Raw genomic sequence first — 15,393 nt, 5'->3', positions numbered from 1 at the left:
TCCCATGAGTCATAACTCAGACTTACACATGCTGCATGCTTGACTTCCACAAAGCAGATGGCTTCTGCAAATGTTTCTGATCTAAGGCACGACTCAGGAAGTGACAGTGACTCCTACATGCTGTTCTTTAACTGAAGTTTTGAACAAAGGAGGTAACAATCTAAGAGAATTTTTTTTATATACTTCGGAAAGTCACCTCTTTTGCCATACACCACTACACTAACAATCCATTACTCTAAGCAGAAGTCTTCCTTTTCTCCCAGTGGCATGTAGTTACTAGTCTTACTTTGGTTCTGTTCAAATTTTTAGCTCCAGAGAAACTCTTCTGGTCTGACTTTGAGAGAAACAGATCATAATGTAATTAACACTCTGGTTAATTGCTTTGATTCAGTAAATGTTTTGGGTCATCCAGAGATCAGTGTACCGAAAATTATCTCAGAACAAAGGCAGAAGAATTATTCCCCCAAAGTATTCACACATGGTACTGTTATGGCCTTCTGCACCTGAAAGTGCACACAAAATAAGCAGATGTCTAAAAATATTCTTAAAAAACAATATAACACATAAATTAAAAATAAACATAAGTGCTAAAGTTCAGATTTTTTGACTGGTCATCATAGTGACAGAGCAACAACTCTGAGGAAAAAACAAACCCCAAAATCACTCAGGATTTTTTGGGGTTTTTTGTTTGTTTGTTTTTTGTTTGTTTGGTTTTTTGGGGGTTTTTTGTTTGGTTTTTTGGGGGAGTTTTTTGTTTGTTTTTGGTGGAGTTTTTTGGGTTTTGGGGGGGGTTGTTGTTTTTTTGTTTGGGTTTTTTTTTGTTTGTTTGGGGTTTTTTTGATTGATTTCATGAAATCCAAAGCTTTCCAATAAAAAGCCTTGGTATGACAAAAAGTTTTCCAATTGAGTTCAAAGAAAATGCATTACTCTTATTTATTCCAGGATGGTCAATTTTTATCAACTCACATTAGGCAGCAAACAGATTTTCATCCTGGAGTAGAGATCTGAACAAATGTATCTATTGTCTCAGGTGAGTGGCTTAAGCAGCACCTATTAAGAACAATAGACTGGTTTTATTTCTCATCAGCAGCCTCAAACAGCTCTTGAGCAGGTGCCACTATGGAATAAGGAAGACACAGAAATCTTGGAGATCTCTTGAGACGAGAAAAGCTTTCTACTCCCACTCCCTCTAGTCCCAAATAGACTTTTTTTTTTTGTATATTTAATTCTCCCTCTATGGTTTTTTCAATTTCCTTTCTTTCTGCTCTCCTAGGAGCTATGCTAGGTGACCTGCTTCCTATTTGCCGTTTTTAAGGGTTTGACATTGCAAAGGAGCTGGAGCTCAGTGCAGAGATCCTGTCTGTCTCTGAGAGTTCTGCTGATGTTGGTCAAACTACACATCAATGCAAGGGTGTATCTTTATTGATCACAAAACTATTCTGATCATCCTTGTGAGACGCCAAGAATTATTTGTTATCTTAGCTTCTTTTCATACTCAGAAAACCACCTCTGCATGTGCTTTTGGTGTGGAAAAAAAAAAACCTATTAATATCATAAGAGGAACAGAAACCTTTAAAAAAAGTGTCTAGCACTGGTCATTAGGAACATAACAGCTTGTTTCCCTTGCCCTCTCTCTCTTTGCCTCAAAGTATATCCTCATTACTTTAATGCGTGTTTAAACAAATACAAAACTGAACTTGGAACAACGGCTTTCCTGATAGGTACTGCCATGAGAAAGCCAAGACACAAGGCATGTGGCTTAATGTGAAAACAGAACAAATGAATACAGCTGATGCAATTAGAGGAGTCAGGAAGGAACACTTCAGGAATTTTCAGTTCCAAACTAATCACTAGTCTACAGCATCCAAGGATTTCATAAGAAATTTCTGCTCTATGTGTAGCACAACCAGTCACCACTCTCAGAATAATGTTACTGCAGACAAGGAATATAGCTCTGGCTTCAAATTAAAGAAATGAGACTGAAACTGCGCTTGTCCCATGGCTCTGACTAGATGCAGTCGAGATTTCCAAACAGCATGAGCATTCCTATACTGCATGGGCTATAGTAATACCTTCACATAATGAAGTATTATGGAAAGAGTTTCTGCTTCAGCAGAGAATTGATTTCCCCAAGTAGATTTTATTTGAGAAGAAATTGTCACTTTAAATGTTATCTGTGAGGAGCTGCATTACTTTTTCATTTGTTTGGAGCGTGTGTACAGTTTAATTAGGCACTGGCTCAGCAGGCTTCAAAGAACTGCACTCAAATTAACAACAGAGGCAAACTTTTGTTTCACATCCCAGGAACATCTGTCTCCATGGCATGGGTTTAACTCAGTAGCGGAACAGCAACACCGTGACCCTTTCAATCATGGAAAACTCAAGACTAGGTTAATGTACATAGAAACCTGTACATTAAACTCATTCCAATGGATGCAAATTAAGAACAGACATTTTTTAGGACTTCATCCAGTCTTGACTTCATCTTCACATCATCTGCAATTCAGCATAAAAAGGCTCCTGCTTGCTTATTTCTATGCTCAAAACAAAATAACACATGGGTCAACTGTATCAACACATTGCAATAAACAATCTGTTTTGAGGACTCCTGTTGTAACTTTGTTAATGACTCCTACTTGCCCTCTATCACAAGGCAGATGGTTACTGTGAAACTGGATTCGCTACAGTGAATTGTTACAGTTCTAATGTCAATAGTATGTGATATCTATGAAGTAAGTAATACATTTTATTCTGAATATCTGTTCTTCCTTTCTTTCTTGACATACTACATGCACTGTTGTCAATATTAACTGTGCTTAATAGTTCATAAGAATGAAATGAAGAGAGACCTTTTTCTTAATGAAAAAAATAGTAATTCCAATTAGCTGCTTATGCTACACAGGAGAAAACAACAGAGGACTCCTCCCAGATCGTAATCCTTTTTCCATGGAGCTGCCCTAGCTTTGCACAACCATTTCAGAAACAAAGTAGAAGATCTTCTAATTTCTGTCTAGAAAAAGTGATAAAAGAGTTTCTGTCTGATATTTCTCAAGGCAAATAACTTCGAATATCTTTAGGGAATGTGAAATCAACCCCAAGAGTAAGACAGTATTTAAGAGTTTTAGTTAAAAATAAATCTATCAAGAAATATCCAAGCCTCAGATATTAAAATGTGCCTTTTCATTCCCAGCTAACTTAGAGCTACAAGCAGGAAGAGGTTGATGAGGTTTAGTAAGCCTGATTTGATGCCTGCACTACCCATCAGCACTGCTTCTTCCAGCCTTCTTCTTCCATTTGTAGCTACTTCTCCAGCACTCAGTTACTGCCCTTTGCTGCATGGCTCCTCCAGAGACTGCCAAATCTGAACCCAGACCTTGCACCCCACACACAATGTGCCTCTCGTGGGCCCAGACAGCCTCTTCCTCAGTAAACAGAGTTTGCCCAAGTCACTATAACCTTCAATGCACTGAAAATCAATGCTGGGAGAACCGATTTGGCTTCCTGAAAGAAGGGGCTGAGAAATCAGATTAGAATCACAGCAAGAAAAGGGAGAGAGCTTGAATCAATAATGTGCATCCTCTGACTTCATGCCTCATCGTCAGCTATTGATTTTTACTTGTCAGCAACACATCTATTATATCTAAATGCTGTTAGTTCCCAGGAGTCCCTTTAGTACTGCCCCTCAGGAGCAAGCCTAACCCTTTTGTTTGCTGCATTAATATGTTTGCTTGAAGAATCACCTCAAAGTGCCTGGCAGGATTAGTGTTTATTACTCAAAGCACTGAGAAATCAAAGGGAAGGGATTATCACTGATAAAGCTGTTTGGCCTAGCATGAGCAGCCATCATAACAGTAACTTCCTTGAATATAAGGGAGATAATATCTTGGGTAACAACCAAGTGGATGGCTAAAAGAAAAGTATGTTTTGCTGTGAGAATTACAGGCCATTTCCCTTCCAGATGCCCTGATAGTGGAGAACAAGCTATACCTGGGCTTAACCAAGAGGCTTTCTGCATTTTCTCTCTCCTGTATCTCTGGACAGATAATGCAGAAGTAATAAGACCACCCTATTTTCATGCCAACACAAGCTCTGAGAAGAGCATTTCCCTAGCCTTCAACAAGCATCTGACAGGGCCTGTTTTCCACAAGACAACTGTTCTGCTTTGTCCAGACAAGGATTCTCTTTCTGAAACGAGTTTTCTGCAGTCATGAATAATTTTAGGCTGAGGATTCTCAGCCCTGCTTTTTGATTAAATGAACCATTCCATTACAGTATCAAAGCAAACCTTACTGAAGGAAGCCAGCTCTTTTCTTCCAATGCATTTTTAAAAGAAAATCCTGTGCAGTCTCCCATATAATTTACATTGTAATATAAAGGTAGACTGATGTGCCTGGATTCCTTTCCACAGCACATTCTCTACTTAAAGCACAGGCTGAGCAAATGTAACAAATCTGTCTGCCAAAATGAACACTTACCAGTTCTGGTTTTGATTAGCCTTATAGAAGACAGCCTTCATAGCTTTCATAAATATTCAGTTTCACACAAAAGTAATACAGATTTGCTTCATTAAACCCCACCCCCCATATTTGTCTGTTCAATGCCCACAAGTCTTGAATATCTTCTAATAATAGGCAAGACTTGAATAACTTAATATTTTTTATGTGTAAAATTTAACAATCCAGATAACCAAACTTTATCATCAATGAAGAAGAGAATCAAGGCCAATTGAACAGTAGCAGTTCCTAAAAGGAACATCAAGTCATAAGCATGCATGAACTCATTTAATATTGTTATTTGTGATAAAATGCAGTTTTATGATACCAACATTTTCTTTTTTACTGATTTGGAAACATTTTGAAAGGTGTATTTTACATAAATGATTAAACATGGACATTACAGGGGAAAAGTGAAAGAACATGAATTAAAGTTTTGAGTTCAGTTACCAAAAAAGTTCATTGAACTGCATTCAACCCAATGATTCCAATCAGGTGAAATTTGCCACTTCTTCTCACCACTGCAACACCACCAGTAGGATAGTTGCATAAGAATTACATTATTAATTCTTATGCAACTTATCTTACACAACTTACAAGTTGTATAAGTTGTATAAGAATTAGTGAATGCTCATTGTTTCTTTTTTACTATGAGAGGAAAGGTGAAATTTAAACTTGTCACTTTTCTACCAGAAGTGTGAAATAAATAAGGTGAGTTGCTGAACATCCTGCACTTGTTACTTTAATGACCTAAAGAAATCTATAAACTTTTATGAAATCCAGACATCTGTAAAAAATACATAAAACCTGAGGTGACCGCTAAAGTCACTTTTCTCCTTGGAGTCAACTTACCCAGAGCAAGTGTAAAAAATACTGTTATAGTGATGGATAGTGCCAGAAGTCTGACACACCATTCCCCTATGCCCTGAGTGTTCAAGTAGCTTTCACTTAATGCTTTTAATACTGCACATATTTCATATTTTTAATGTTGCACATATTTAATCACTGATTTTTAGATTCAAAGACTAAAACTATGTCTCAGTTTCACAGCTTTGCCACATGTCACATTAATGGGCACCAAATATTGAGAAACTCTTTCATATACAGAAACCTGGCATAAAAGTACATTATTCAACTTCACCATAATATACTTTGAAGATAATTGTGCTAAATAGATTTATCAATACCTATATAAATAATATCTCGAGAAGGATGATAACTTTTCTTAGTGTCATACAGAGTGTCTGATTTGTCAATATAAATCAATATGAATATTGTAAGATTTTTTTTTCCTCCTCAAGGGGCAGAGGAGGGGGCATTGCCTGGAAAATGTCTGCAGAGGAAGAAAAGTAGATAATCCAGTATTATATTCTGCACTTAAGTATTTTGAGTATTGCTGTAGCTTTCCTGCCTTGTTCTGTTTGATAGTCCAAGTGCTACATTCTAACTGAATATACCTCTTCTGCTGACAGCTATTCAGAGTCTGTATTCTCATACTGCAGCAACTCACTGATACAACAAAATCGGTTTGCTTATTCCATATAATTCTGAAAACAGAAGTGGCTAAGGCTTCTGGAAAGAACTTTCTGTAGTTTATGATAAAGAAATGCACAAAGAAAGTAAAGAAAATTAAATGCATCTCCACATATACTTCATGGTAGCCCCAATGCCATGTCTGATCATTATCCTATCTCTAATTTGCAGAACTTTATAGCTTGCAGTTATTTCACACAGATTGAAAACCATTAATAGAAGCATTTATAAGTTATCAGTAATACTAGCATTATAATTAAGTGATTTTTGTGATTGGTATAAATTTATTTTCTAAATCAATATTACATATTACACATAGCTGTCTTATTTCTAATTTAAAATCTAAGACTTACCATCGAAACTATAAATCCTCATCAGTGCAGCTGAAACAGCATCCTTTACTCCATATGCTTCATGTTTCACCCTAATGACATGCCTGCATCTACATATGCATGTCTACCAAGGTAACTCTTTCCAAACTTAGAAAACTCTCCTTGCTGAAAAAAATATACCAGTTTTAATATGGAGGTTATTTTCCATATTAACTCAGTACCTTTAAACCAAATTGGTCTCTGATATAGCCTTCATACAGACAAAGATATGTCTGTCAAATGGACACACTCCATTTTGCCTGGTTTTACATTTTAGGCTCAAAATTTTCTTCTGCATGTCTTCCATACCCCAGAGGACAATCTTTGGCAATCTTAGAGAATAGCCTTTAGTTGCAGGGAGTCTGGAAACAAGCCTGTGTCTCACATCAAGAACTTTTCAGCCCTGCTGAGCTTTAAGAATTTCACACAGAAAAAGCATGAAGAAAATGCAGAGCTTGAATGTCATGAAAGAGCTAAGGAAAGCAGCAACTGGATTTTTATAGAAGGTTACAGATTCTGCCTGTTACAGAAAACAGCAAGAGGACAGTTTGGGCTCTCACATATTTATTGAGTGAAAGGAGTCTTCATGCTTATATCCAGAGTTTTTCACACTACAACAAAACCAAAAAACTTTCAGGTAACATCTGAATGACCTCCTCATTAAGAACAAGAAAATAGTACTACCATTAAGTGGACAGCAGCCACTGTTGAATTAGTTTCCATCACTGCAAACATCATAGAAACAGTGCAAAGTACAATTAGAAATCAAATTAGATATTGTTGGAAGACATATAAAAAACATGTTTCTAGATATGTACAATTTAAAGGTATAATGCTGTTAAAGACTGCCCTGGGGTCTCTAAATAAAAACTGTGAGAAATTTCCTAAATTTCCCTATTTTATTTGCCTGGTTTTCAATGGCCAAGAGCAGAAACATCCATTACTTTTTGAAAGACTGCTCTCATTCCCTACAATACCACCCTTTGGTTTGGATTGAGTTTTATATTGATTTAAAAAAAAAATCTAAATCTGGATGATCTTGTCCATAAGACATAGAACTGAGCCCCATTATTTCTGTCATTAATATGACTCTTTTAGAACCAATATGACTCTTTTAGAACCAATAGGATCTTCCAATATTCATGTCCTGGTTAAAATCAAGCTCAGTTAGATATATTGTTTCTACCAAAATTTTTCTTACAGTTTCAATTACACCTTTTATAAAACAATAAAGTTCAGAACCGAAGCTGAATAGTGCTCCTCATAAATAAATAATCAGCTATATTGTTACACCAGGCGTTCAATTTTTGGTAGACTGTTTTAATCTTTCCAACTGGAAAGTGTTATACAAATTTGATCTATTTTAACTATAAAAGAATAATAAAGTAGCTACAGTTTTTCATAATGCTAATTATCATATATTCATTACCTTTTATGCTTTCTGAATGATATAACTTTTCCTCATATTGCAGAAAAGGAGGGTTAGTTTATGAATATAAACAATATTTTTAGCTTTATACCTTCAGTGCATCTGAAGCCTTAAACCTAGTTTAGGATTTTATTGAGCAGCATCGGCAGGAATAATAAATCAGTGATACTCCACTGTGCAAGGCTCCATCTGCACCAGGGACCTAAGGAGGGCTGCTGAGAGGCAGAATAGCAACAACACTGGACTACTGAGAGAAATCCCACAGTTTAGCTACACCGTGGGATAGCTGTAATAGCTGTAATTAGCACAATGTCCTGTGGATAATGAATTTTATTCACACCCGGGTTTTGACCCTGTAAGGTCAGAAGAAAAGTGCCAGCAATCCTCTCTTCCTGCCTCCTGTCTTGACATAGAGCCTACAGCTGAGTTGTGTGGCCAGAATAGTACAACTGAATACATCCTAGAAACTGCCTGTTTCTGCAGAATTGTGACAGTAATGACTTTCAGGTGTTGTCCTTCAGGAAAATATATGGAGAGGGAAAATAGTGCAAAACCATATATTGTAAAAAATATCCCCTCTAGACCACATTAATAGTCACTGTAGCAGAGCTTTTGCACTTTTCTATGCTAGCAACTGAGATCTCAGAAGGTAGGAACTTTCAAAAATTAATTTGATTTTTTTCTTTTAAATGATACTGTTTATAAATCATGAAAAAAAAAATGAGAGAGAGAGAGAGAGAGAGAGAGAGAGATAAAAAGGCAACTAAATACCAGTTCTTGAAATATCAAATTTAGAAAAACCCCTCAAATAATATCTTAGCTATAACCTCTTGGCTCAGTAAATAGTCTAGTTCTACACAATTGAACAATCTTAACAAGTGAATTTCTGACTGTACACTTACTCAATTTAAGTTGAATCCTTATTTTATGCTCTTTTAAAAGTCATGAGCCAAAATAAAAAGTGCAAATAAAGTTCCTCTTGTTCTGAAATTGCTGCAGCTAGCAACCTTCATTTGCTCTTCAGAATTTAAGGGCAGCATTCCCTAGACACTATTGGAAGGTCTACATAAAACTCAGTCTCCAGAGTGTTATAATTCCATCAAGTACTAGAATACAAAACATTAATGAATGCAGCTTTAGTCAGTGCCCTCTCATGCAAAAGTAATACAGATACAGATTCATCAGAACACCCCAGATATTTCTTCCTTTTTTACTACCTTTAGTACCTTCTATATTTCCTGTTTGTTTTCCCTTCATTGTTCACATGTAATTGAAATACTGGCAGATCATGCATGAAAAGACTCCTTGAGCAGCACAATTTTTCCAGATACTTAGTCAGCCTGACCACAATGCCCAGAAAGATGTGAATTAGTAGGGTTGTTTAGAATCCAGAAGATTCAACTAATCAAAATCCCCAAAAGCCTGAATTTATTTCACCTGTCTTTGGGATCCCCTCTCAGTTACGTGAGGGGCTCCAATGTGCTCTGTAGAGATCATCTGGCATTTTCAGTGCATGAATAAACACCTTGGTCATACCACTATCTCCATCACCAAATATAGAGGCTGGGGCAGCCAGACTCCTAACCTATTAAGTTCCTAAAGATACCTGGGACAAATGTAGATCTAAATTTCCAGAACCAGATCCCCTGGAAAATTACCATGTTTATTTCTTAACTGTACAAGATTGAGCTGACTTGAACAAGAAAATTTCTGTCAAAAGGAACAGGCCAACGGTGAGAAATACCCAAAGAATTCGAAATTGTGACACTCTCACCAAGAACAGGTCATGGTCATCACTGTCCTTGGCTTTCTTGATTAAGAGACACGATTTTTCATCCCTTCTCACCTTCAGAGACACATTCCACAGAACAAAGATAATATATGAGAAATTCCTTTACTCATTTTGCCTGAGCACCAGGCCATGAAAGACAGAAATTTAGCAGCAGGAGCAGCGTCTCTCTTTTGGGAGACAATGACAACAACGTGACATACCATCAAAGGTCTCACCTTACTTGAGACTGACTCCATCCTTCTTTCACTTCCAGGATAACAGCTAAAGCAATGAAGGAAAATTACTGCCTTTTCTCATCCTATCATCTTCCAAACAAGTAGCTGCCTGTGCACTTCGTGGCAATAGGAGAAAAGTAATTGCAACCACTGGAGATTTTTTAGGAGAAAATGGATGGCATTTTCCAAGACAGGCACAAATGCTGATGCTCCCTTTACAGTCACATCAGCAGTGCTTACCCTGAACCACAGAAATGTTATCAAATTACCAGAAATGAAGTTCTGCATTATGTAGTAAACAGCTAACCCTAAAATACGTAGTTGTAATGTATTATTTCATAAGACTCTTTTACAAAATATCTTGTTTGTCAAGTTCCCTTGGTTGCATAAGCAGTGATAAAATCCAACCTTTTGCCCTAAGCACAAGGCAGTAATGATTTATCATTGTCATCTACTCCTTCTGCAACTGCATTAACCAACCTCGAGGATTCCTTCACACACTTCAGGGATGATGGGAATTCTCTTTTGGAAATAATCTTTAAGGACCATCAACATTTCCTTTTTTAAGAAAGAAAAGCCCCTTTTTCCCAACTTTTCAAGGCTGCATCTTTTAAAGCTAAAGCTTTCACACACTTCTTATTCTCCAACAAGAAGCTCCTGTCCATTAGCTTTTTGTCAATGGAAAATCAGAAGCATATTAAATTTCAGCCTAACACTCCTTAGAAGACATTTGCCAGAGTAACTCAGCATATGCTCAACTTCATCCTAATCGAGAACAGTCAGGAAAATTAAAGCTTTTGCTAATAATGATCTAACCTGTTATCCAAAATTCTGCATGGAGCATATCTGGACACCAAGTCTACTTCTATGGATCTCTAATCTCTTTAATTCAAACCATTCTCACGGTACTGTTTACATTTTTACTTTTGTCTCATACTGCATACACACAGAAGTCTCTCAAAATCCAGGCAGCCCTTCAACAAATCAAAGGAATTTGGGTTAAGATGATAACTGATAGTTCAGAAAAATCAGCTGAAACTAGTAAAGGCTCCAATGCTGGTACTCAGAATATGTCAGGGTAATCTGACTAACTTTATATTCCTTATGCTTTTTTTTTAATCTGAAAATTTAATGAAATGAGAGTATGTTCAGTGATCCACAAATTCACAGAATCATAGTGTCATTTAGGTTGAAAAAGAACTCTATGAACTCTGAGTCCTATAAAAAGTGAAGAAGTACAATACTTTTATGGCAAACATCTATATGAAGATATGCTGATTATTCCGATCATTGGTTTTAGAGAGGAACAGATTAAAGTCACAATATAATGATGAGTAATGATGAGTAATGATAAGCACAAAGAAATATTCCTCAAATGAATAATTGGTGTGAAATTGTCCTGTCTTTGCAACATGGTCTTAAAATTCAATCTATAAATTACATCACTATAATCATTGTTAGGTATTAAGGTCACTTCTACTAGCAATCACTTAGTTGAATAAAGAAACCTGAACTTGTATTGCAAAACTGAATTTAGTTATCCCTGCTGTGGAGTCACAGGAACTGTTTCGAGGGGCATGGAGGGGAAGAAGAGGTGGATCTATGCTGGAACAACATGTTATTAATTTTAACTTTATATAACTTAACTACCTAAATATTTAGGCATCAAAACACAGCCAATACAATGTAATCAGCATTAAAAATCTAAGTAGTAAAAAATAATACTAACTTTTTTCTCATTTAAAACTTACACATTTTAATGGCACTTAGTGGACTTACCAAATGAAAACACAACATCTTCACAAATGATTTCCAAAATGTAAAAAAAAAATACCCTTGTAGGTATTAACTTTAAAACTACTGGATTGCTTTTCTCTTTTGTTCTTATAAAAAAATAGAGACAAAATCCAGGGTCTACAGTACATACATGCTATCTTTTTAATTTAAAAAATTTTAAAACAGTCATGAAAACATCTCTTTGTTTTGTGCTACTGTACTGACAGTACGCAAAGTCCCAGTTAACACCAAGATGGGTACTAGAAGAATGGCTGTTAGATTCATTATTGGAGGTACACTTCCCAAAGACTTCAAAAGTATTTTCCTTACAATGAGGAGTGATAAATAGGTCAGCGAACGGATACTGAAGTAATTTTTGTAAACTAGCCAGAAAACATTCCAGTGACTTCAGCAGATTTTGAAACAAGCATTCAGATCTTAGTTTTTATACATTTTCTGCATCTTTTCAATGAGCAATGATGGCTTTCTGTTCTGAAAGCCAAATGTATCTTTGTCTTTCCTCTCACAAAAGATCAGAACCCTATAAGCACCATCTGGATTGTTTCTTTGTATGTCTGTAGATTATGCAGTTACAGACTTCAAACACAGACTGCAAAAATCCTATTGTCGCAGCAGCAACTGAATGGGATCTTCATCCAGGAGTGCTTTGAAGTCAAAGGAGCTGAATCAGGCCCTCCATGTGCCTTGCACACTAAAATGATTGAACCTATTGTGCCAGTTTATACAAGCAATAATTGCATAGCTGTTACCTTATGTCAGCTTTCTCACAGAAACTCTTACCTCCAAGGCACGCACCCATGGCCAATGAGAAGATTAATGGTTTCATAGGCAAGTTAACATCTGGATCTTTACTCAGATTGAGAAGCACAGGAATCTGGGGTTCAAGAAGAAAAGAGAGAGAATAAGACATTGTCCAACCATCAGCACAACATAAGGAAAGTTCATTAAAGGAAATTACTTAAACCACCAGTAAATCCAAAGGGTAAGCAGGGGGGGATGTTTTTGTTCTTGATGTTGTTTTTTTTAGGTAGTTTCTTTCTATCATATGCTTGATCTATACTCACTTTTCCCAATGACTGTGCTAGTCCCATAGCTGAGGAGAAACTATTGATACTAGGCCAAGCCTGACACAAATACTGCTAACAAAACTGAGACTGTCTTCAGGTTTTGAATGCCTTCCATGAGACCCTTCTAGGTCTACAGGGAACTGAAAGGAACTATAAATCAATTTCCCTTTTATTTCTTGAAAGCTAAAGGACAGAGATGTATCTCCTCTTCATCACCAGAGATGATGCTAAAAGACGCCCAGACCTTCACAGTGTAGATGGCTGCAGATCATGAGTCAGTAACCAAAAAATTACAAATCCTTTTTGTAATCAAAAGCATCTGATCTATTAGGGGAAAATTGAGAAATCTCCATTTGGCAGGCTTCTAAATTCAAAAGCAGATCAGAGTTATTTTACTTCTTATTTCAACATCATGTTTACCAGAGAATGTGGATTTAGTTCACTGGGAAATATTTGCAAATGGTTTAATGCCAGCCAGCAACTAAGCACCATGCAGTTCCCATCTCATACTCCCCCACATCTCCCCTTAGAGGGAAAGAAAAATCAGAAAAAAAGTATTAAACCTTATGGGCTGAGATCAAAACAGTTTAATGATTAAAAATTATATTTAACAATAATTAATAATTATCATGATAGTAAGTAAGATTGTTGTTGTTGTTGTTGTTGTTACCATTATTATAATGAAAACAAGAGACAGAAAAAGGGGTACAATGGAAGCTAAATAAATGATGTACAATGCAATTACTCACTAACCACTGACTGTTGCTCAGGCCATCCTCCAGAAGCAATTAGTGACAACAGGACATCTCCCCACAGTTTATATATACTGAGTGTGTCATTCCAGGGTAAGGAATATTCCTCTGGCCAGTTTGTGTCAGTTCTTCTGGTCATGCCCCCTCACCCACCCTCCAGTTTTTTGTGCTCCTGCTCCCTGGCACAGCATGGGAAAATGAAGAGTCCTTGTCTGGGAATAAGCATTACTTAGCAACAACTGGAACATCAGTGTGCTATCAAGATTATTCTTATAGTAAATCCAAAGCACAGCAGCTATTATTAAGAAAATTAATTCCATGCCAGCCAAAACCAGAATAAGCAGTTTTATGAATTTTATTTAATTGCTTTAGCAAATTAAATAAATTTTAAAAAATAATAAAACAACAACAACAACAAAGCCAAAAAAAAGGTATAGAGCCCAAAAATACAGCCAGCAGGCTTTCTAGCCAGATCTAGCACCAGTTCTCAGCCAGTAAAATTCTTCAAAGCTAAACAACTTCACCTTAGTTCAGAAAAATGGTTTGAGTTCAATATAATTTTGTGACTACTAAGTTTGACAAAATGGTGTGATCAGTACCTTTAGAGAGAAAGGTTTTGGGAAAGGGAGAGGTGACAATATTATTCTCATTTTTAACATGTTCAGAGGTTTATGGGACCAAAAGGGAAAGAGAAAGAATAAGAAAATGTGGAACAGTAAGACATGAAGCAGGAAGAGATTTGAGAAAATAACTGTGATATATCTTAAAATTAAAGCTTTCTCAGAGTCGAGGAGTTTCAGTAGGGAATAGAGTTATGACTTTTAATCCTCCAATTTGTCATTTTAAAGTATTTCACAGCTCACCCTCAAGGGGTATGATCTGTTGTGCTTCCTGAAAAATGCTTTCACTTTGATGGCTGAGTGATGCTCACCGTTATTGACTGTGTTCTTTTGGCATGGGGCAATATATAGGCTTAATGAAGAATCACAACCCTTTTCCCATTCCTCCCACCAGGGGTGCTACTCATCCCTCGTAAACCCTCTTATTGATTAGCCTAGATAAGTTAATTTCTAAACAATTATTCTTGAATTTACATTGCTTGAAGATGTCTATATCCATTTTAAGGCCTAAAGAAAGCTCAGCATGCCCATCATCTTGTCTCTTTTTTGCATGAAACAGTAAAGATGTCATTTCTCATCACAAACTTTATTTCCCTCAAACTTACAGCTAGAACATGATATGCAATGCAAAATTAAGTTGTATTTATTTCAAAACAATTTAGTGTTTCAATATTTCCTATTTTTGAGGTCAGTCCTACAGCTGTTGCCAGAGAGCTCCTGAGTGCAGAGCAAATAATGCCCCACAGCCCACCAGCTGTGCAGAGAGGAGACCAGAGGAGGGGCACTAGTACTGCTCTATCAGTAAGCATCTCCTCCTGGGATGAGCAGCACACTTACAAAGAGTGAAACCTTCTCAGTTATTTCTGCTTTCCAAAGAAAGCGCTTGTACAAGTAATTGCACACATCTTCATTGTGCAAGAAAAGTAACTTGAGCAAGTTACCAGGTCCTATAGCTGGGCAGCGCAGTAGAATTCAGCAGGTCAAGAGTGGCCCAAAAATACTGGTTAATATTCCAGGATCACCTCCTCCAAGCTCAGAAGCACATCTTGAAAAAGAAAAAGTCAGACAAAAATTCCAGGAGGCCTACATGGATGAAAAAGGAACTCCTGGACAAATTCAAACACAGAAAAAAAAAAGAACTTCACAGAGGGTGGAAGCAAGGACAGGTATCCTGGAAGTAATAGAGAGAACTGTACAAGCAGTCAGTGATCAGGTTAGGAAAGCCCTGACAGAGTTAAATCTGGCCAGGGACATCAAGAGCAAGAAAAGCTGTTATAGGTGTCTCAGTGATGAAAGAAAGACTAGGGAAAAAGTGGAGGAAGGA

At 36.7% G+C, this 15,393-nt stretch overlaps 1 protein-coding gene across 9 annotated transcripts in view; it reads right to left on the bottom strand.

Moving 5' to 3' along the window:
- The window catches only part of OCA2 (OCA2 melanosomal transmembrane protein), a 164,240-nt gene that overhangs the window by 39,064 nt on the left and 109,783 nt on the right, over positions 1 to 15,393 (bottom strand). For all 9 annotated transcript variants that reach the window (XM_066176518.1, XM_066176521.1, XM_066176522.1 and 6 more), the window contains one exon: positions 12,411 to 12,504. In XM_066176518.1, coding sequence (XP_066032615.1) covers positions 12,411 to 12,504 — 94 coding nt within the window. The remainder of the gene's footprint in view (positions 1 to 12,410; positions 12,505 to 15,393) is intronic.

The sequence above is a fragment of the Chamaea fasciata genome, unplaced genomic scaffold (genome assembly GCF_029207755.1).
Source record: "Chamaea fasciata isolate MVZ Bird 193981 ecotype frontalis unplaced genomic scaffold, bChaFas1.0.hap1 SCAF_2, whole genome shotgun sequence".
NCBI lineage: Eukaryota > Metazoa > Chordata > Aves > Passeriformes > Sylviidae > Chamaea > Chamaea fasciata.
Note: the sequence above shows the minus strand (reverse complement) of the source record. Positions and strands in the feature narration are given on the sequence as shown.